This window comes from Chelonia mydas, chromosome 1 (assembly GCF_015237465.2).
Source record: "Chelonia mydas isolate rCheMyd1 chromosome 1, rCheMyd1.pri.v2, whole genome shotgun sequence".
Classification (NCBI taxonomy): Eukaryota; Metazoa; Chordata; order Testudines; family Cheloniidae; genus Chelonia; species Chelonia mydas.
Genome location: NC_057849.1, coordinates 239,693,484 through 239,717,564, shown reverse-complemented (window position 1 = coordinate 239,717,564; position 24,081 = coordinate 239,693,484). Strand labels below are relative to the sequence as shown.

General features: G+C 45.3%; 1 protein-coding gene across 18 annotated transcripts in view; it reads left to right on the top strand.

Annotated features, from left to right (window-relative positions):
• The window catches only part of ERC1 (ELKS/RAB6-interacting/CAST family member 1), a 551,656-nt gene that overhangs the window by 129,775 nt on the left and 397,800 nt on the right, over positions 1-24,081 (top strand). For 12 of the 18 annotated variants that reach the window (XM_037877963.2, XM_037877956.2, XM_043540333.1 and 9 more), the window contains exons 4-6: positions 9,518-9,592; positions 20,086-20,241; positions 22,168-22,251. In XM_037877963.2, coding sequence (XP_037733891.1) covers positions 9,518-9,592; positions 20,086-20,241; positions 22,168-22,251 — 315 coding nt within the window. The remainder of the gene's footprint in view (positions 1-9,517; positions 9,593-20,085; positions 20,242-22,167; positions 22,252-24,081) is intronic. The other 6 variants (XM_043540362.1, XM_043540357.1, XM_037877967.2 and 3 more) reach the window with 1 other exon arrangement.

Sequence of the window (24,081 nt, the reverse complement as noted above, 5' to 3'; positions counted from 1 at the left end):
TCCGCCCACCCTACCCTTCTCCAACCGTCTTTACACATTCCTCCCACAGTGGTCTCTGCTGATCTCAGACCGCTGGGTCCTCAATACCATCTCCCAGGGCTATACTCTCCAATTTCTTCCTACCCCACCTACCCATCCCTCTTCAGGAACCCCTCTTACGAGAGCCTAGTCGAGGAAGAGGTGAGGTGGCTCCTTCACCGGGGAGCGGTGGAGGTGATGCCTGCGGAGTTCAGGTACAAAAGGTACTACTCCCGCTATTTCCTTATCCCGAAGGCCAAAGGGGGCCTCAGGCCCATCCTGGACCTGTGAGGTCTAAACCAGTAGATGGTAAAAGTCAAGTTCTGCATGGTCTCCCTGGCCTCCATTATTCCCTCGCTGGATCCCAGAGACTGGTACGCTGCCCTCAATCTCCAAGATGCGTACTTCCACATTCACATATTCGGGGGCCACAGGCATTTCCTCCGCTTCACGGTAGGACAGGAACACTACCAGTTCGCCGTCCTCCCGTTTGGCCTCTCAGCGGCACCCAGAGTCTTCACAAAGTGTATGTCTTTGGTGGTGGCCTACCTCACAAGTCGGGGGTGGGTCCAGATCTTCCCCTATCTCGAAGACTGGTTGGTCAAAGGCAGCTCCAGGTCGCAGGTACAGGACCATGTAACGCTTCTCCTGTCCACATGCACCAGACTGAGGCTGTTGGTAAACAACATAAAATCTACATTAGTACTGGTACAATGAATAGAGCTCATTGGCACAATTCTCGATGCAACATCAGCCAGAGCTCCCCTCTGCCAGACAGTTTTGAAACCTTGAGGGATCTCATCTGGACGATCACGAGGTTTCCTGTGACAACTGCCAGGGCGTGCCTCCAGCTCCTGGGTCACATGGCAGCATGCACATATGTGGTATGCTATGCCAGACTCAGAATGCGACCCCTTCAGTTCTGGCTGGCCTCAACGTTCTCCCAGTCCAGAGACAGGTTGGACAAAGTCCTCATCGTGCCCAACGCTGTACTAGCCTCCCTCTGTAGGAGGACCACCCCAGAGAACGTGCTCCGAGGGGTCCCGTTCAGGAGCTGCTCCCCAACCACAGAATTGGTGTCCGATGCACCATTGGGGTGGGGAGTCCATGTGGGAGACCTCCAGACAGAGGTGAAAGTAAGCTGGTCCAGTCTGGTACGACGTACCGGACTGGCTTCCCCAGGCTGGCGATTTAAAGGGCCCAAGGCTCCCTGCAGTGGCTGGAGCCCTGGGCCCTTTAAATCACCTCCCAAGCACCGCTGCCGGAGCCCTGGGGTAGCGGTGGCAGGGCTCCAGCGGTGATTTAAAGGGCCCGGGGCTCTGGCCACTGCGGGGAGCCCCAGGCCCTTTAAATCACGGCCCAAGCCCTGCCGCTGCTACCCCGGGGCTCTGGCAGCTGGGCTCGGACAGCGATTTAAAGGACCCGGGGCTCTGCTGTGGTAGCAGTGGCTGGAGCCCTTGGCCCTTTAAATCGCCCTGAGCCCCAAGGCTCCCAGCTGCCTCTGCAGCTGGAACTCCAGGAGTGATTTAAAGGCCCTGGGGCTCCCAGCCGCAGCCAGGAGTCCCGGGGCCTTTAAATCTTTAAAGTCCCTGCCTCTTCTGGTTGAGGCCATGCCTCTTCTGGTTGAGGCCACGCCACCGCTCAGGACTCCGGTGTACAGGTAAGTCCTTTAAGTTACTTTCACCCCTGCCTCCAGACTCAAGACTTGTGGTCTGTGCAGGAACTAGGCCTGCACATAAATGTCAAAGAGCTCTGAGCAGTCCATCTGGCCCGTGTGGCTTTTCGCTCGTGTGTTGCAGGCAGGGTAATCAAAGTTCTCACAGACAACACAGCCTTGATGCTCTACATCAAGAGGCAAGGCGAAGCCCGCTCCACAGCCCTCTGCCAGGAAGCCCTTCGGCTGTGGGACTTCTGCATTGCCCACAATATCAACTTGGAAGCCCACCACGTACTGGACATCCGGAACTCTCGAGCGAATCCCCTGAGCTGGGACTTCACCTCCCAGCACGAGTGGTCGCTGCACCTGGGGGTGGCTCACATGATCTTCCAAACGTGGGGCACTCCCCAGGTGGACCTCTTTGTGACCAGGTTTTGTTCCAGGAGGGGCCTGGGCAAGGGCACGATTTCCGACGTCTTCCTTCTGTCCTTGTTGGGCCAGCTGCTATGTGCCTTTCCCCCAATTCTGTTGATCAGCAAGGTCCTGGAAAAAAAGGCAAACAAGGCTCACATCCTCATGATTGCCCTGGCATGACCCAGACAACACTGGTATGGGACTCTGACGGACCTGTCCGTTGTGCGCCCCCTTCCCCCCCTGACAGGGCCTCCATTTGAGCTGCTTGCTACATGCTTCTGGTCCCACCTTTCATGGAAAGTAGCATTTCTTGTGGCAATCATGTATTCTAGAAGGGTCTCGGAGCTCCGGGCCCTGACCCCCATATACGGTGTTTCACAGAGATAAGGTCGAGCTCCGCCCACACCCGTCGTTCCTCCCCAAGGTGGTCTCAGCCTATCATATGAGCCAGGACATTTTCCTTCCCGTACTCTGTCCAAAGCCACACGCGTCTAGTGATGAGTGCCATCTTCACATGCTAGATGTGAGACGGGCCCTGGGTTTTTACCTGGAACGGACAAAACCGTTCAGAAAGTCTACATAGCTGTTTATTGCCACGGATGAAGGGTTGGCCGATCTCCACTCAGCGGCTCTCCAGCTGGATTACTTCATGTATCCATACTACTTACGACCTGGCAGGAGTTGTCCCCCCCCCCCCCCCCCCCCGGGATTGTGAGAGCGCACTCAACAAGGGCGCAAGCTTCGTTGTCCGCCTTTCTTTTCTAGCTCACGTCTCTATTCAGGATATTTGTAGAGCTGCAACATGGTCGTCGGTGCACATGTTCACCTCACATTATGAGATCGTCTCCCAGACCAGGGAGGATGCCAGGTTTGGCAGGCAGTGCTCCGTCCTGAGTTTTCTGTGAACTCCTACCCACCTCCAACAGGTATAGCTTGGGAATCACCTACTATGGAATGCACATGAGCAATCACTCGAAGAAGAAAAGACAGTTACCTTTTCCGTAACTGGTGTTCTTCGAGATGTGTTGCTCATGTCCATTCCACATCCTGCCCTACTTCCCCACTGTCAGAGTTTTCCAGCAAGAAGGAACCGCAGGTGGGGGGGAGCATGCAGCTCCGCTTTTACACTCCAGGGGTCGCTAGGGGCGCTCCCCTATGGGTACTGCTAAGGGAAAAACTTCCGGCACCGATGCACATGATGAGCACGCACATCTGCTGTGGAATGGTCATGAACAACACATCTCGAAGAACATCAGTTACGGAAGAGGTAACTGTCTTTTTGTCTTAGGAAAAACATCCAAATATTTAATAAATTTCAATTGGTATTCTGTTATTTAACGGTGTGATTAATCACTATTAATTTTTTTGAGTTAATCACGTGAGTTAACTGGGATTAATCAACAGCCCTATTTTTTTCTAAAAGATATATGCTCTAGCTCAACCACAATTACTGGACTTGAAGCAGTAATTAATTCTATGGACTCTATTATGCAGGAGGTCAGACTAGATGAACCCAATAGTCCCATCTATCTGGCTTTGCATAAATCATTGTATGGAAAACCTCAGTACAATGTGTGTTCCATTCAGAACAGTTTTCTTAACTCCACAAACTAAAAATAAATTTAACATTTGTTAGAAGTATTATTAGGAATTAGTAAAAAGACATTCTGTTTGATTTTAGTAGGTAGATATAGTACAATGACACAGTGGGTCACCGAGCTGGAGACTTAGTGCATCAGGAACTACAGCCATTTTACTCAGGAATGAGAGCATCCACAAGGGGGTTTACCATGCTTACTTATGCACAGGGACTTTATAGCTTTACTTGATTTACCTGAACTTTCCTGAGTGTCCTTGTATAAACAAGTCCTTTGAGCCTTGTGAGGCTCTGAGATGTACACATCTCACCTAGCTCTAATCTGTCCGGACTTCAGTAAAGCATCTGACATGGTACCTCATGGGAAATTATTAGTGAAGGTGGACAAGATAGGGATTAATACAGGAATTGTTAGATGGGTAAGGATGAAATCAAACTGGAACAGGTACAGAGAAGGGGTACCAGAATAAGGGGAGTGGAGAGTCTGTTTTAGGAGAGGAGACTAAGAGAGCTTGGCTTGTGTTTAGCCTTAGCAGCATGAAGGCTAAGAGAGGCTGTGATTGCTCTCTCTAAATACATCACAGGGGTAAATACCATGGAAGGAAAAGAGCTATTTAAGATAAAGGACAAAGCTGACACAAATAGATATAAACTGGACATGACTAAATTTAGGCTGGAAATTAGAAGAAGGTTTCTATCCCTCAGAGGAGTGAGGGTCTGGAACAGTTTTCCCCTAGGAGTAGTGGGGGCAAACAACCTAACTATCATTTTAAAATGGAGCTTGATAAATTTTATGTACAGGATTATATGATGTGATTACTTTGTTCCAGGAAGTCCCTTCCAGTCCTATGCTCTTCAACCTTAATTTGTCCCCCTCTTGTGCATATGCATTATGATATAGTGTCTAATTACATGATCACATACTGTTTTTTTCCCCACAGGATGTCTCTGCCCCATTCATTTATCAAGATGGATGGTTCTTGGATATGAGGCATCTGTTCAATATTTCTTTCTGTCTTCATCTCAGTGTGTGGTCCTATGTCTTGTTTACTGGTCACCATCCAACTCTGATTGTATATGAAATTATACATTTACATTGATGTTTTGTGGTGCTTGTCCACTGTAGCATCTGAGTGCATCACAAATATTTAATGAATTTATCTTCATAATGCTTGTGAAAGATAAGAACATTATCCCCATTTTATAGATGAGGAGACTAAGACAAATACAAAGTGAGTAGCCTGCTGGCACCCAGTGCAAATGGCAGAGCCAGAATTAAAATTCAAGACTTCCAGTCGTGGACTCATTCCACCAGACTATACTGCCTTACTAGCAGACGTGCTGAGCATTCAGAGCTTCCATTGACTTCAGTTGCAGTTGTGAGTGCTCAGCACTTTGCAAGTTAGGCCTCAGGTGTCTCAGACTGGACAACCAGAAAATAAGGAACACGTAATTAGTGGCCACCAACCAAAATTTTGGCTTGTGAGTTGCCCAGTGTCATATAAAAAGTCAGTGGTAGAAGCAGGGTAAGAACAGATTTCTCCTGTGTGGCACTCCTCTCCCTTAATAGTAAATTCCAACTTCCTAGTATTATCAGTGGGGTGTAAACCATGAATCTTCAACAGTGCAGCACATACTTTTACCATTTGAGCTACAGGACTTAGCCTTCTCCTGCTGGCTAACATAATTATCCTCTAAAAAGAAAGAGTACTGTGGCACCTTAGAGACTAACAAATTTATTTGAGCATAAGCTTTCGTGAGCTACAGCTCACTTCATCGGATGCATTCTGTGGAAAATATAGTGGGGAGATTTATATACACAGAGAACATGAAACAATGGGTGTTACCATACACACTGTAACGAGATTGATCACATAAGGTGAGCTATTACCGCATGGCCCCACAGTATGCCAACATTTTTATGGCTGACTTAGAACAACGCTTCCTCAGCTCTCGTCCCTAATGCCCCTACTCTACTTGCGCTACATTGATGACATCTTCATCATCTGGATCCGTGGAAAAGAAGCCCTTGAGGAATTCCATCATGATTTCAACAATTTCCATCCCACCATCAACCTCAGCCTGGACCAGTCCACACAAGAGATCCACTTCCTGGACACTACGGTGCTAATAAGCGATGGTCACATAAACACCACCCTATACCAGAAACCTACTGACCGCTATTCCTACCTACGTGCCTCCAGCTTTTACCCAGACCACACCACATGATCCATTGTCTACAGCCAAGCTCTACGATACAACTGCATTTGCTCCAACCCCTCAGACAGAGACAAACACCTACAAGATCTCTATCAAGCATTCTTACAACTACAATACCCACCTGCTAAAGTGAAGAAACAGATTGACAGAGGCAGAAGAGTACCCAGAAGTCACCTACTACAGGACAGGTCCAACAAAGAAAATAACAGAACGCCACTAGCCGTCACCTTCAGCCCCCAACTAAAACCTCTCCAACGCATAATCGAGGATCTACAACCTATCCTGAAGGACGACCCATCACTCTCACAGATCTTGGGAGACAGGCCAGTCCTTGCTTACAGACAGCCCCCCAACCTGAAGCAAATACTCACCAGCAACCACACACCACTTAACAGAACCACTAACCCAGGAACCTATCCTTGCAACAAAGCCCATTGCCAACTGTGTCCACATATCTATTCAGGGGACACCATCATAGGGCCTAATCACATCAGCCACACTATCAGAGGCTCATTCACGTGCACATCTACCAGTGTGATATATGCCATCATGTGCCAGCAATGCCCCTCTGCCATGTACATTGGTCAAACTGGACAGTCTCTATGTAAAAGAATGAATGGACACAAATCAGATGTCAAGAATTATAACATTCACACACCAGTCGGAGAACACTTCAGTCTCTTCGGTCACTCGATTACAGACCTAAAAGTGGCAATTCTTCACCAAAAAGCTTCAAAAACAGACTCCAAGGAGAGACTGCTGAAATGGAATTAATTTACAAACTGGGTACAATTAACTTAGGCTTGAATGAAGACTGGGAGTGGATGTGTCATTACACAAAGTAAAACTATTTCCCCATGTTTATCCCCCTCCCCCCCCCCCCCCCCCGCGTTCCTCAGACGTTCTTGTCAACTGCTGGAAATGGCCCACCTTGATTATCACTACAAAAGGTCCCCGCCCCCCGCTCTCCTGCTGGTAATAGCTCACCTTACCTTATCACACTTGTTACAGTGTGTATGAAAGCTTATGCTCAAATAAATGTGTTAGTCTCTAAGGTGCCATAAGTACTCCTTTTCTTTTTGCGGATACAGACTAACATGGCTGCTGCTCTGAAACCTATAATTATCCTCTGTGAACTATTCGTAGGAAATAGTATATGATCAGTGTATCAGTGTTCCCTTTTAACAGACAGCATATCCAAGGACAAAGATAGGGCAGACTCTTTCCGTGAGTCAATGTGGCTAAGACCATGGTATTTGGGTTTGATATATTAAAGAGCTGAATTCTCTTCCCTTAACTACATAACCTCTCAGTGATTGCTTAATAAAGGACGTGAAAGGGTACAGAATTAACAGCAGTCACCAGAAGTGAAGTTTAGAACTTATGCTCTCCTGGTTCCCTATTATTAATTTATTATTTGCCTTTTCTCTGATCCATGGTTTCTTGCCAACACCCCTGCGGGGGGAGAGTAGAGATGGTGCTCCTGGCCACTGTGGTGTCTTGGAGCCCAGCCTGTCTGTCTCTGTTGGTCCACTGCTGCAACAGCAGCAGCTAGATTGAGTCTCTGCTCCTGGGGGGGTCTCAGTGCAATCGATGCTGTAGCTGGGGCAGGGGAGCAAAATTAAACATTAATACTACACTCCAGAGATGGGAAATGGTGATTTTCAACACCTTATAGCTCAACAAAATCAGAGTGGAATTTTATAGGCTAAGAAAAAGGCTTCTCTATGCTGCTGGGAATTTTTCCTCTGCTAAAGAATGAAGTCCTATTGCAAATAATGTAGGTGTTAGAACTTCTCAAATAAAGGTTGCAAGATTTAAAGATAAAGATTGCTATCGGCATCCCCTCAAAGAAGCTGCTTTTATGGTGCGTTATCTGTTTTCTGCCATTTAGTCATTGTTGTCTTTATTCCAATTTTTTATATTCTTGGGGCAGGGTCCATCTTTGCATATTTGGAAAGTACCTAGCACATAGTGGGTACTACTGGAATAAAAATAACATTCTGTACAATACAATTATTTGGCAGAGTCTCTGTATTTGCCCTTGGCTCTTCCGGGTCTCCCTCTTTCATTGAACATCTTGGAAAGATTTTTTTTCTTTTGTAACAAGTTACTGCATTTCCTCCTAACAATAATACAGGAAACAGACTCATGTAAGTTGTGTGCCAGAGGCAGTTAGGGAAAATTCAGTTAGGGAGCCGCGATCGGCCAAACCTGCGGACGCGGCAGATAAACCAGCCCGGCCCGGCCCGCCAGGGGCTTTCCCTGAACAAGCGGTGGACCAGAGTTGAGAACCACTGGTCTAGAGATTGAGACATAAATTCCAGATTGCTAAATCTTGCTCTGACACAGGCTCCCATTGTGGTCTTTGTCAAATCAGTTCACCATTCTGCCTCAGTTACCCTATCAGCAACATAAGACCTACCTACCTGACAGAGTTTTAAATAATCTTTGCATATCTTTTGAAAGCACTATATAAATCAGCTTTGCAAATTCTGCTTGCTTGTTTATATGGGGGCAAGGAACCTTTTTGACTAGCAAATAAAATACAATCTTTTTCATTACCATTTTTATGGAAAGGCTGAGTGAATATTACTTTTTGTCTGGGCTGGGAAATGTTCATGACTTTAAGGCTTATACAAGTATTTATTTATTAGGTAAATTACAATAGCAGTTTAGATTTGTGTACACTGCAGCACAGTGAACTTTGGGTACGGCATTGTTTTGGTTGCCTACATTTCTCTCGTATTTAATATCATAGTGTGTGACTTGAGGGTGATGCATACATTTAACATCTAAGGACCTGCTGTTCATTTTTGAAGATGAATACAGAGAAGAGGGACAGATACGCTATAACAGATCTGTTTTTTCTCCAGCTACCTATTTGTATCCTATAGCAACTTGGAAAGTGGTGTAGAGCAGTTCAGCTTGCTGCCATTTGTATTCTCTAGGCAGCTCTGTGGAACACTCTAGCAACCAGCGTGCATGCCCTTTACATATCTAGAGAAATATCACACAGGTATTTGTCATCCTCCCCTTTGCACATTGTGAGCCTCTGGAGCAACTTACTATCCAATCATGTTTTTTCAGCTACTTTCAGCCTCTGTGCAGGGAGATCTTCATCATAGGTAACTAGGTGGTTGCTACTCTGGGGGTGGAAAATATGGAAAGGAGCATTATCAACACAGATGCTCACAACAGCGTGTTAAACATAAACCAGATTGCTGTTTTTATTAATCTTCTTTAATAGTTCTATCTTCTATGTAAAGACAATTGCCTTTTAAAAAACAGAGGATTCACTCACCAGCAAGGTAGTGGAGATTTTGAGTACGTCTGTTTTACAGTTTATTTTGGATATTTTTATTTTGGTAGTCAAAGACCAAGTTTCTATTGTGTCTGTGTAACTGGGCTAGAGTTCTGTTCACTAAACTGCAGCTTGTCGTCTATGATGTGAAAGGAAGATTGAAGGGCTGGGAACATCAGAAGGCTGTAGAAGGGTAGAATTCTGCTGCATTAGAAAGAGAGAAGGTTCTGATAACTTTCCCTGGCATCTGTGGAGTGGAGTGAAATATCATTGTTTTCACTCTTTCCTCCTTGTTCTTCTGTTATAGGAGATGCATCGTCGGTTTGAAAATGCCCCTGACTCAGCCAAGACAAAAGCTCTACAAACTGTTATTGAGATGAAGGTAAGAGAGTCCACATTGGCAGATGGGGGATCCTATTTTTTTCAATGGAATATGGAGTCTTTCAGATAGCATAAAGCATGAGAAGTCTGATAACAGCAAATACAATGCATGGTCCAGTATTACTAATGAAAAAAAGCTTTGAGATTTTCATTGATCAGGCAGGTTAGAGAACTAGTTCATGGCATGATAGAAGTCTGCTTTACATCTTCCTGGAGTGTGATTTATAGTTTACAGCCAATAATCCATTGTATTATAAGGACAGTATGAGGAGATAAGTGGATGCTTTTAATGGTGGTGTGAATTCTTTCCCATCACAGTATTTTCTGAACTTTTGAAAGGGTATTGGTGACATACAGAGTGCAAAACAACATTAGATATTTGCATTCCAAAACACCTTATGTGAAGCAGGTGATTCAGTCAGAAAGATTCATCAATACCACCTTTATCCTGAATTATAGCTAGATGCAGTTTTGTGGTTTGGTCTTTAAACTGGTGATGCAGGATTTAGAGCAACATAGACAACTTGTAGGAGCCTGACAAGGGGTAGGTACACCCTGTGATGGGGTGTCAGGTCACATGTGGTCAAAAGAAAGGTCAGAGGCGGTCCCACAGCCGGTTAGGTCCTATGTTGATGACCCTTACTGTAAAATGTGGTCATATTGCCTAGTAACTGGAGTCAATGAAGTCGCACTTCCACACGGCGGCGGGGCCCAATGGCTAGAGTCAATAGAGTGACCCTTTCGTTCAGGGAAGAGTAACCGAATGGCTGGAGTCAATAAAGTGGCCCTTCCACTCAGGGTAGTGCGGCTTATTGGCTCGTTGGGGTAGCGGGGTGCCACCAAGGGGGGTGTGGTGCCCAGGGTAGGGGGACTTGACAATCCTACTACTATAGGTCCTCCCAGCTCCTCCGAGTCCCAGTGTAGTGCCCTGGCAGTGGTGAGGGGAGCTTACCACTGAGTCAGTGGGGTTACTCCCAAAACACGGTGACTGGTTCCCCAGTTCACTTATAAGAGGAAAGTCGAAGTCCCGTGGGCTGCTTCTTACCCTTTCTCCTTTGGCGATGCTCTCTGGTTTCCCTGGGTCTCTGGGGTCCTCAAGGGATGTACCCTTCTGCTAGCGTGGTCTCTTCTCTGGGCTCATCAGGCAGACTGGTGTCCATCTGGAACTCTGCGTGCTGTGGCTCTATAGTTGGGGCCTGTAGCCGCTCCCTGGTAAGACTCTGTATCCTCCCCCTTCAGCAGCCTGCCCAGATTGAGCTGGGCTGCTTCCTTTTATACTCTGCCTTCAGGCTAAGCATGCCCACCAGAGTCGGAGGGCAGGGCTTCCTCAGCCTGCAACAGTTAACCCTTTCAGGGCTGGTGCGGGGTAGGTACACCCCATCAGAGAGCCCAAGGACCACAAATGAATTGCATATATATTTACACAACTTCATGTAGTTGTATGCCAGATTGTATGTTCCATAATGTGCATGAAAAGTGTAGTAGAAATAAATATTTTCTCTTCCTACTCATCTTTGCATTCACACTCTTCCTTTTCACCACTTCCCACTCTTGTTCTCCAGGATTAACTTTCTCTATAGCCATTTCTCTCTTTTCCATTTTGGAGTCTCCCAATACCTTCCCCATGCTTCCTAACAGGCCAGCCAGTTTTCCTTTTGAAAACATATAGCTGGTCTTTTCCCCTTTCTCTCTCAGATTGTTAGCTGCAGCGCATGCCTCAATAACCCCCCTTTTTACACTTTGAGATGTGCATGAATCAAATTCTGTTGCATATATTATGCAAGAGATCAGACTGCATGATCATAGTCCCTTCTAGTCTTATCAATCTGTGCATCTAGCTGGGGAAAATAACAAGTAAAAGAAGTATGTGGTGAGCATAGGGTAGAAAGGTGGGTAGTGTCAAACCCTACAGTTTTTCCGGGGAATGAGTTTGCTAGTAGTCCTTGGAGAAACTGAGTAGGACAGACACGTCTGCTTTTAGAGGATGCATTTTATAAATGAATAGGTGTGTGTGTAATAGTGAGCATAAGGGCTCTGTGTTCTGTGTGCATCAATTCCTTTTCAAGTGATTGCATGTGTCCGTTCCATTTCAGGTGTGTGTGTGCATGTCATGTGCACTGTTGTCAGAAATTTTTCTCTCAGCTGTAACCCATTGAGACAGTGCATGTGTCCTCTGCTGCCTCGTGCTGCTGCACAATGGTATAAAGGGCACCCCCCAATGCCATAATTTCTTCTGACTTCCCATAATGGTTGTTGAAGTGTGTGATCTTGCTATTGCAAGTCTTTTCCTCATTTTGTGTTTTGTATATAGTTGGTACTTGTTTTAGTACATTAGTAGCAATAATGTTAGGTACTGTAATTACAAAAGTAAGTTTCGTTTTAAAGTGTTTTTGTTTTTGTTTTTTTAAACACTTCAGTTTCTGTTCCTGGGTGACTGGTGCTGGCGCATATCTAGATCATCAGGCTTCAAGCCCTGCCATTCTTGCAAAAAAAACCTATGCCCGTGAATGACCCACACTCCAGCCACAAGTGATTTTGGGATACTCACATTCACAATTGATGCCAAATTTGCAGGAATTTTAAACCAAGTACCAAGAAGAGGCGAGGTTTAAGTTTCTGCGATGGAGGCAGTCCTGTGCACACCCTTGGAGCCTTCCCGCTCAGAGTAGGTACCAAACACATTGGAATCCATCAGAAGTGCTCCTCCTGGTCTTGCTGATCCTCATGGCCATTCTCCCTCCTGGGTACTGAACAAGAGGCACCAGAAGATGGTGTCTAAGGACTCAATATCTGGGAGATCAAGGTCCCCTGGCTCAAATTCCAGCAGCAAGCATGTGAACAAAGACAGTAGTGTGTGTTCAAGACCAAGGCACTCTCTGAAGCAGTCAACTGCTCAGGCAGGACTGTTGGCACTAGCCCTGGCCCATTGAGACTGGCCAGTAAGTGGCTCCTTCTAATGCAGCGGTGCTGCCCTTGATGTCTCAGCACTAAGAGACTTTCCCAGTGCAGTTGACTTCAGAGCCTTATACAGTGGCTAGGGATCCTTCTGAGTCTCTTGGTACCAGTTTCATTGGCTATGCTAGAGACTTCTCGCCCAGCACAGGCAGCTGCTACTGTAGCCTTATTGGTGGCTTTGTCCTACCATATGCTACCGTGGACTCGCATGTGCCTTTTCATGCGGTGCTATCCAGAGGGAAGTCAGCTGTGTTTTCTCCAGGGCCACCTTTTCCAAGTTCCTGACATCAATACCAACATCCAGGAACAATCCTCCACTTGGTCGGAGGAGGCTGATTCATCTTTTGATTCAGAGTTGGCTTATACATTTCACAGTAACATCACGTACCTCACCATTCTCCTTTGAGTGCCTACCACCCTTGGTATCCTCTAAAGCCTCTGTCATGGCCACCAATCAGGGACTAATGGCCAGGAAGAAATTGGACCGTGCCCTCTCAGTTCCTTCTTACCACCCGTGACGGTTGCTGGAATGACCCCTCTTGCTATAGCATTGCTTCTTTCCCAGTGGCTTGGACTTTCTCTCTTCATATTTTATATAGTTATTGTAGTTAGTGTATACAGTAATGTTATTAGTTGTCCCCGTTGTCAAGGGACTTTTCGCCCCAGGGGCTGAGAATGCCTTGGTCCCTGGGGTTCAAGCCATGTGCCTCGTGCAGCAAGCGGATGCCATTTAGTTACCCTCACACTAGCCGTCTAAAGTGTCTGGGGGAGTTCATGTTAAAGAGAAGTGCCAGATCTGCCGGGATTTCAAACCCCGCATGAGAAAGATAGAGACATTCAGCTGAAGGCCATTCTTATGGAGGCAGCTCTCAAACCAGCCTCGGAGCTGAACTGCTCTGAATCGACACTGAGCACTTCGATATCTGTGCAGAGCACTCCTCTGGCATTATGCTCTTCCCGACACTGCTCTCCATCCCCAGTGCCAAGGAAGAGGCATAAAAAACAACGCACCAAGATAGGGTGTTCTCCGGTGCAGTGGAGAGACAAGTGGGGTGCAACCCCTGTCCCTCTTCAGGGACCTTTCTCATGAGCAGCTTCTCATCCAGGAGGTGGAAGCCCTCCTACATCTTGGGGCCATAGAGGAGGTTCCTCGAGACTTGAGAGGAAAGGGGTTTTACTCCCGATATTTCCTAATCCCAAAGGGGGGAGGTGGCTACGGCCCATCCTGGACCTGTGTCGCCTCAACATATATATCAAGAAACTGAGGTTCAGCATGGTCTCCCTGGCCTCTGTCATTCCCTTCCTGGATCCAGGAGACTGCTGCCCTTGACGTAATGCTTATTTCCACAACTCTCTCTTCCGCGATCACAGAATATTTCTCAGGTTTATAGTGGATCAACGCAACTTCCAATTCACCACTCTTCCTTTTGGCTTATCGGCAGCCCCACAGGTCTTCACGAAGTGTATGGCAGTGGTAGCAGCCTTCTTCAGGTGTCAAGGTATGCAGGTCTACCCATATCATAGAAGAAGGTCTATCCATATCAGAGAAGAAGAAGATCAAACGTCAGGCACATGTGCAACACAGCATCAGTGCTGTAAGGGCCACCTTCCAAGTGCTGGGTCTGTTGATAAATGAGCAGAAGTCAACCCTAGTCCTGGTTCAGAGAATAGAGTTCATCGGGCAGTGTTTGGCTTGACCCAGGCCAAAGCTTACCTACTGGAAGCCCGATTTTGAGCTATGTCAGACCTGATTTCCAAGGTCACGGTCCACCCAATAATGACTGCTAAGGTCTGCCTTAAACTATTGGGACATATGGAAGCAAGTACATACATGGTGCAGTATGCAAGGCTGTGCCTCAGACCCTTCCAGATCTGTCTGGCATCAGTCTACTCCCCAAGCAGACCCCACCTGGACTTAATACTCACTGTTCCGCCTCCAGTCCGCACTTCGCTGACCTGGTGGAGAGACTTAGTATCTGTAATGGAAGGGGGTATCCCTTGCTGCCCCTTCAACGTCGGTAACTTTAGTCTTGGGTGCATCAGACTTGGGGTGGGGAGCCCATCTCAGCGGTCTCAGGACCCAGGGCATCTGGTCCCAGGAAGAACTCTCCCTGCATATAAACGTCGGGGAACTCAGGGCGATACGCTTGGCTTGCCAGGTGTTCCTTCCCCAGATCTCGGGCAAAGTGTTGCAGGTCCTGACGGACAACACTGCTTCACTGTTTTACATCAACAAGCAGGGAGGAGCTCGATCTTCAGCCCTGTGCCAGAACGCCCTCCAGCTGTGGGACTTCTGCGTGGAACACCCCATTCACTTCGAGGCGTCACATCTTCCGGGAGCCCGAAATGCGCCGTCGGATTGCCTCAGCAGATTCTTTTCCTCTCACTACAAGTGGTCTCTTCACCTGGAAGTAGTCAGTGTCATCTTCCAGCGGTGGGGGCCTCCCCAGGTGAACCTGTCTGCCACCAGACAGAACAGGAAATGCCATCAGTTCTGTTTGCTGTGCAGGCACAGCATGGTTCCCTATCCAATACCTTCCTGCTCTCGTGGTCAGACTGCTATTGTACGCTTTTCCAGTGATCCCCTTGGTTCACAAGGTCCTCCTGAAAATCAAATGGGACAAGGCGAGGGTTATCCGGATAGCACCAGCATGGCCATGCCAGCATTGGTTCATTATGCTTCTGGACCTTTCAGTGGCACCTCCACTCGTGCTCCCACTCTGCCTGGACTTGATTTCACAAGATCACGACCAGTTGCTTCACTCAGGCCTCGCTTCTCTGTACCTGACAGTGTGGTTGCTGCATGGCTGGACCCTGAAGAACAAGTCTGCTTGGATCAGGTTTGACAGATCTTGCTAGGTAGTAGAAAGCCTTCCACCAGGGCTACCTACCTGGCCAAGTGGAAACATTTCACTTGTTGGGCCTCTGAATGGAACCTTCTCCATCCCGTTCTTCTCTGCAGTCTATCTTGGACAATCTACTCCATCTAAAGCATCAGGGTCTGGCTCTGTCAAGGGTTCACTTGGCAGCCATCTCAGCCTTGCACCCTCCAGTGAATGGCAGATCAGTGTTCTCCCATAAGAAGAGTCCTGTTTCTCAAGGGGCTTGAAAGACTCTATCCTCAGGTTTGCAAACCGATCCCCCCCATGAGACTTAAATCTGGTCTGTTGATGCTCATGGGGCCTCCCTTTCATCTTTTATCATCATACTCCCTACTGCTTCTCTCTTGGAAGGTCACCTTCTTGGTGGTGATCACCTTGGCCAGAAGAGCCTCTTAGATCAAAGCCCTGATGTCAGAACTCCCTTCTGTGGTATTCTTCAAGGACAAGGTCCAACTGTGCCCCCATCCCACCTTCCTACCAAAGATGGTGTTGCAATTCCACAACACCCAGGATATTTTTCTACCTGTCTTCTTTCCAAAAACCTCACAAAATCTCTGAGGAACGTCATACATTGGATGTTAAGCGGACCCTCGCCTTTTATATCAAGAGGATTAAGCCCTTCTGCAAGTCCACGCAACTCTTTGTAGCAATAGCGGAAAGGATGAGAGGGCTACCTGTGTCATCCTAAAGGATATCGTCCTGATAAATCACCTGTATCTGAGCTTTCTTCAAGCAAGCGAAGATTCTGCTTCTGGGCATTGTGATCACTCATTCCACAGGAGCCCAGACTTCATTTACAGCATTCCTCGTGCAGGTACCAATCCAGGACATCTTCAGAGTCCCAACCTGGAGATTGGTTCATACCTTTGCTTCCCATTATGCTATCATCCAACAGGCCCATGATGATGCCTGTTTTGGGAGAGCAGTATTGCACTCAACATGTCCATGAACTCTGAGCCCACCTCCAGGAATACTGCTTGTGAGTCACCTAGTATGGAATGGATATGAGCAAGAATTGAAGAAGAAAAAATGGTTATTAACCTTTTGTAACTGCTGTTTTTTAAGATATGTTACTCATGTCCATTCCATGATCAGCCCTTCTACCCCTCTGTTGGAGCTACTTGCAAGAAGGAACTGAGAGGGCGTGGGGCCAGTGGCGTCCTTTATACTGACGCATATGGACACAACTCCAGAGGGGGCTAATGGATACCACTTAGGGAAAAATTTCCAGCAACTGTGCAGGTGGCATGCACACAACTAGCATGGAATGGACATGAGCAACACATCTCAAAAAACAACAGTTACAAAAGGTTAGTAACTGGTTTTTGGAATTGGAAAATGTACAGAGAAGGGCAACAGAAGTGATTAGGGGTATGAAACACCTTCCATATGAGGAGAGATTAAAAAGACTGGGACTGTCCAGCTTGGAAAAGAGACAACTAAGGGGGGATATGATAGAGATTTATAAAATCATGAATGGTGTGGGAAAGTGTTATTTAAGCCTTTATATAATGCAAGAACACAAGACGCCACCCAGTGAAATTAATAGGCAGCAGGTTTAAAACAAACATAAGGAAGAACTTCTTCTCACAATGCTCAGTCAACCTGTGGAATTCGTTGCCAGGAGATATTGTGAAGGCGAGTGATATAACTGGGCTCAAAAAAGAATTAGATAAGTTAGTAAAGGATAGGTCCGTCAGTGGCTATTAGCGAAGATGCTCAGTGACGGAACCCCATGTTCTTGGTGTCCCTAAATCTCTGACTCCCAGAAGCTGGGACTGGATGATGGGATGAATCACTCAACAGTTGCCCTGTTCTGTTCATTCCCTCTGAAGCATCTGGCACTGGCCACTGTCAGAAGAGAAGATACTGGGCTAGATGGCCTGTTGAGCTGATCCAGTATTACTCCTGGGGGATTTCTGCACCACTGCGCATGCACAGAATTTATGTGTCCCACATAATTTTATTTTTTTATTCAGAAAATACAGTCTGCCCCAGAAGTGCTGCAGTTCTGTCTTTTGCCCATCAGAGGCCACTGTGGTGCCAGAATAGCCAACAGTAGGAATGCAGCAGGCTGTTCTGGTGCTACAGTAGCCTCTGGTGGGCAGAAGGTAGAACTGCAGCACTTCTGGGGCAGATTGTATTTTCGGTGGGGGCGCGGGGGAGGATTTTCTGTGTGTATGCAGTGGCACATATTTCCCCCAGAAGTAGAAGTTCATCACAGCACCTAGCCCATGGAGCCAGTTTAGGACAGAATATGGCACATGGGGCTGCTGGGGGTGGTCACAGACTGGGGTCTGGAATGGCTAGTGAGGGGGACAGACTGGGGCATGGGCTCAGAAGCTAGTGGGTTGACAGGGTTGAGCCAGGGTCTGAATGGGAGTGGGGGTGCATGGCCACATGGGGAGGGAAGAGGAGGCTGCAGGGACTCATCGGGATGGGGAGTGCGGGGACAGGGGCAGATGTGCCTGACTGAATGGGAGAGGTTTGGGATCAGCCAGGTCTGCATGGGTGAGGCTTCCCAAATACCTAACAATCCTGCCCCTCCCCCTCCCGCCCCGAAAAACCTGTTCCATACTTGTTATTAAAAAAAAGTGCTTATATGCTATTTCATATAAATGTTCAATAAGTTTGTTCTTATAACTTAGCATAAGTTACTAACTTAGCATAAGTGATTAAAGTAGTTGAAGCCTTAGGCCGAGGTCAAGCTGACCTGAGAGGAATGCTGAAGAAGCAGCTGCTTACTTTTCTCAGATCCTGTGACAATCAGATTTCTAAAGGCTGTGAACTGTTTATATCCCCAAATAGAGGATCCATGTCACTTAAATCTGCTGTTAATGAAGCTAATGAGTTCTCTATTTGACCTGCTGGCTGCCTGTTCATTACTCCCTCTCTTAATGAAGGTAGCCTTTTTTATGTCAATTATATCAGCCAGGAGAGTGGATGAATTACAAACTCTAGTGTCTGAATCTCCTTATGCTGTTTTCTAAAAGGACAAGCTGTATCTGTGCCCTCATCTAAAGTTCCTCACCAAAGTGGTGTCTCATTTCCATATTAATCAAGCTATCTGTTTACCAGCTTTTTCCTCTAAACCTCATACTCAGAAGGATGAGGAGAGTCTTCACATGTTAGATGTCAGGAGGAGACTAGGATAGTGTTGGCGTTTTACCTGGACAGGACTAAATCATTCCAATCATCTTCACAGTTGTTTGTGGCAGTTGCAAACTGGATGAAGGGCAGGTCCCGACTTTTCTCAAAGAAACTCATCCTGGATCTCCTCTTGTTAACATTTGTGCTAGGACTTGGCCAATGTAAACCCTCCAAAGAGAGTGTTAGCACATTCATCAAAGGCTCTAGAGGTTGCAAATGCCCTTTTTCCCCAAGTGCCTATTCTGGACCTTTGCAAACTTGCATACCTTTGCCTCCTCTTATGATGTTTCTCAGCAATCTAGAGATGAAGCCAAGTTTGTTGTGTCGACCTTCAATCTTTTTTCAGGTAGACTCTGATCCTCCCCTCCAGATTGAACTGCTTGTACGAATTGCTTGTGTGAATCACCTGAAGTGGAATGGACGTGTGCAATCACTCAAAGAAGAAACAGTTACTATCATGCTCTCTGAGATGTGTTGCATGTATCCATTCCACAATCCACTCTCCTTCCTCTCTCTACTGGAGTCTGTCTGGTAAGAAAGAACTGAGGGAGATTGGGCGCAGCTCTGTCCTTTATACCATCATGCAGTAGCAGAGGACACATGCACCCACCCTGACAGGTACCGCTGAGGGAAAAATCTGACAGTTGTGCACTGGGCATGCACACACATGAAATGGAATGGACATATGCAACATATATTGAAGAACAACAGTTACAGAATAGGTTAGTAACCATTTCTTCCTGTTATGTCTAACACCTGAGACAATAAACAATCAACAATAAATCAAGTAGATTGGAAGATCTCCATTTATTCTGTTACAGCATGAAAAAGACAACAGATTGGATTGTTTACTTGTAACATGTATGTATTTTTTTAACTATGTAGAAATGTTTGAAAAAGTATGTGTGAGACTTGGACTAGTTTAGCATCCCCTATATGTTCATCCACTCAGGAATAGATTGATATCAGTGCATCCATTCCGTGCTTTATGATGTTTATTGTGTTTCTCATTTGTCACGTAGACCACATCAGTAGAAGCTGAGACGAACTTGTTTCACAAGCTCTCTTTTTCCATACTTGTGGCACATCCATGGCTTAGGGTCACTATGAAACTGCTGTTTGTACTAATACTGTGCCATCATTATTTGTATTACTGTCACCATAATAATTTCTCTGGTGTATATATAACCTCAGGACTGCAAAGTGACTGTTTCATAGTCTCTTACTTAGTGTTCACTTCAAATGCCACCTATAGCAACAACCTAGTTTAGAGGCTTATACTCCTTTGCTTGCAGAATGGAGAGAATTGGAGAAAAGTGCCCTCTCAGGCAGTCAGTCTTAGTTGCTCAGAGAGATGATGTTTAAACAGGTGCAGAGTAATTACTCAGGGAATGTTTATTAAGGGGCAGTTACAACACTGGTGCAGTCATATACATTGTCCCTCTTACAATGTATTAATGAGACATTTAACTGCACGTTGCTTTCCCTCTCTTCTTACTCTTTTCAGGACTCAAAAATCTCCTCCATGGAACGTGGCCTACGTGACTTGGAAGAGGAGATTCAGATGCTGAAGTCAAATGGAGCTCTAAGCACAGAAGAGCGTGAGGAGGAAATAAAGCAAATGGAGGTGTACCGTAGTCATTCCAAATTCATGAAAAACAAGGTAATGAGAGAACAATGATAGTAGCATAATGAACTCTGAGCCTTGGGGAACAGGTGGGAGAAGTATTCCTACTCATGTCATCGAATCAAGGGATAGATTTGGGACCTGCCCTCGGTCCTGTACTGCGAGCATTGGGAAATAGGAGAGAGGAGGCATCTGCATTCTACTCTGAAATGACTGGACTAGCCTTAGAATATTTAACAAAGGAAAATGGAATGTTTAAGGAAAGCTATAGAACTGTGGGCCAGATTCTGTCTTTAGATTTACACTCATAGCTTCCATTGACTTAACTGAGATTTGTCGATATCTTTGGTTCTTTTCTAGTTCTTATCTAGTTCTTCTTATAGTTTGTGTAGATATGCCCTTAATTAACCTAAACACCTACTGCATGGCAAGCTGGGTCGTAGAGCTACAATTCTCTAACATGCTGCTTACTAACTGTGTGTGTGAACTCTGCTGATGCACACTAAAAGTTCCCTAGTGGGCGTCAGCAAGGTCATATGGACAGTTAGCATGTGGTATGTTGGAGAGCTGTAGATTGACACCCCAGCTTGCCGTGCACTAAGTGTTCATGTAGACATGCCCTTAGTTTAGCAGCCTTTTAAAAAATACTTTATGGAGGGAGAAAAGTATTTCTTCCCATTTGACCTGTTGGATCACTGTGACATGACCAGGAGATTTAGTGTTATTTCAAGTCTGGGGTGAGCATGAACTGTAGTGAAGGGGTTTCTATTGCACTGTCCTTCCAGTAGTGTTGTCATAAAATGAACAGATTCTACTTCAGTAGTGGTGCCAAGATTTTTTCAAACTTATGAATATGTTTGTGCTGCAAGGCAAGATGGCACTGAGAAACACAGGTACTTTGGCCCAGAGCTTGGTATCAACACTGCTTGCTGGACTGTAGAGTTTAAGGTCACTTCATATTTTGTTTCTACTGGATATTGTGGAGTGCTCACCACTGTATTTGTCCTTCAATGAAATGATTTGTTTAAACAATATAGTTCTAACCTGTTGGAGAAAGTTAAACACAAGATTACAATCCCCTAAAGCAGAAATATATGTGGTAATAAGACTTGTTAGTGCCTCCACCACTCCAGTACATTGACTCACCCCAGGGAAAACGCCTCTGTTTTTTAAATAGCGCTTTTTATCCTGTTGAGTTACCACTAGTATATGAGGAGGGAAAGGGGAAACATTTTAGGCATATGCAAAGGCCATTTGAATTACCAAGCCTTCGTACTGCCGTACCATATCCAGTTATTTCCCCTTCACTGTGTTAGAAACTCACATCACATCATCCTCCCCATTTACAGACTTGATGAACCTATTTGCTTGTGATAAATTTCTGGATCTCTTCCATACATCACACATTCTTCTCTCCTGCAGACAACTTCCTCCCTACCCCTTGTTGATTTAACAGCCTTATCCCCCTTGTGGCTTATGACCAGCCACAATCCTGTTGTCTTCTCCTATCCCTCTGTCTTGTCTTGCTTAATAAATGTACATAGTTGTCCTTTTAGTAATGTGTTTGTGTTAACATCAACAGCTGCTTCCTGGCATATTAGTCCAGTTTACACCTTTGAAGTAAATGATTTTTCTCTCACTATTTGTTTTAATTTTCTACTTGCTCCCAGTTTCAAAATGGTTGGGTAATATGCCCTAGATCTGAAATATATAAATCTAACTGTAACCATGTTTGTAGTGTCAATTTTTATAAGTATGGTGATGAAACTCTTGCCTGGGGACTTGTGAAAATAGAGGAACTTTAAACTCCTCTGATCATGACAGCAAGGATGAGGGAATGAGTGACCAGTCATGATCTTGCTGTGTAGTTCTTTGTCACGTTTAGTCACTATGATGGCTGAAACAGGTCAACTAGAAGACAACAAATGATAAACATTGAAAAGAATAACAATGTCGTGGCAGGTAGAGCAACTGAAGGAAGAACTAAGTGCCAAAGAGGTTCAAGGGGAGGAGCTGAAAAAAAGAGTGGCTGGTCTCCAGGCTGAGGTCTCTGCCGTAAGATTCATCTCTTTGTGTGCAGTGGCCATTCACTGGGTCTTTGCTAGGTCTGTGGCTTTCTGGTAGCTTACACTTTTCTTCTTTTACACTCTGCTAATTTACATGACAGTAGAACTAACCAGTTTGCTCTGCTCTGTATCTGCCTCTTGTTCACATCAGCTTGGCATCTGTAGCATCACTGTTCAAAACGCACTCTGAATACCTTATTTGTTGTCTTAAGTAGTATGATTCAACTTGATGGTGATTTGTTCTGTCATATTGGGGCAGATTTTCAAAAGTGCTCAGCACCCAAAATTGCAGTTAGATTTTTCAGAAGAGCTGCAGTTTTATTTAGGCACCAAAATGAGTGCATAGTTTTTTCTACAGCATGTGCTGAGCTCCTTCGAGTATCTCTCCAAAGATGTAACAGTGGGAGCTGTTGGTGCTGAACACTTTTGAAAATATATCCTTGATGTAGTTGCCTAAATGAGATCTGTTCTCTTTTGAAAATCTGGCCCTATATCATTTCTGCAGTATATGTTTAAGTTTTTCCTTACTGTAAAGTACTGTGAATGCTCTGGGTGATCAGTGTGTGTTCAAGAGCAGAGAGATGTGAACACTTCAGGCTGCCTTCATTTCCTGTGCAGCTTTGATTGGTATGCAGCACATTCCTTCCTAAAGAGCTTGAGCATGATAGCTCGGGGGGCTCAAGGCTCTGAAATTTTGGATCTGGGGACAATGAATTTATGACATTTCCTGGGACTATTAATATTGCGTACTATCTGTATGCAGGTAAAACGTCATCAAGTTAAAAAATCTGGGCTAAGAGGGTCTAAATTCCCTCTTCTTCAGATGGAGCCAAAGTAAATTGTCTTTTTTCAAAAGCAAAACTGACCAGTGATTTTACTCGAATTTGCTTTGCCTCTGAATTGGAGAATGTAGTGCCATCTGAAGCTTACAAAGTTTTTTTGGTTGAGAGACGGTAAGAAAACTGAACTAGCCTGAAATTCTGTAATTCCTTTCCATTTCTTATGCTGTACCCAAGGTAATTAATGCATTTGGTTTTGGTTGTTATATAGGAACAAAAGTTTGAGAGGCTGACCGCAGAAACTGCTACAATTCACACTTAGGTGCCTCTCTGCTAAATGGAATGAGGAATCTTTTTATTGAAGTATTTTCTATCAGTAAAAAGAACTAAGGTGTCTAGCATCTAGTGTAAGATGAACATTAAAGTCAGAATTAAGTTAATGACTTACCATTTAATAGTCCTCTAAATGAAATTCTCTTTAACTTCTCTCCAGTTTCTCCTTTAAAAAAATGGAGAAAGAAATTTTAAACTGCCCCCAGTTTCTACACACCTACACTCATCTCCCCTACACACCATTTTACTCCAGGACACACAGGTCTGAGGTGATGTGTTAGAAAAACTGCAGTAGCATCCAAGAAAGAGGATTTTTAAAATATCCATTTATCAACAGGGTATTGTCAAGATATAAGGAAACTTGTCCACTTCCTTACTTTCATCTAAGGACTCAAAATATTATTTTTAAGATATCTGTATTGCCATTAACACCTCAGATTATTAAAATTGACAGTTTTTAAAATATAGTTCATTCTTTTAAAAAAATAAGATTTATGCTTTTTTCATGTGTATTTCACTCAGTTTGGAAAACAAAATTGGACTGGTCAGTTTCATTTTAGTTTATAATCTGCTTCATTTTCTGGTTTGCATGAATTTAGCATGCTGTTGGGCTTGGGTTTCCAGCACTGCTGGGGAAGTTGTTTGTAAATTGTTCATGTTTGGCTTTATAAAGACCTGTTCCTCCTCCTTTGATCAAA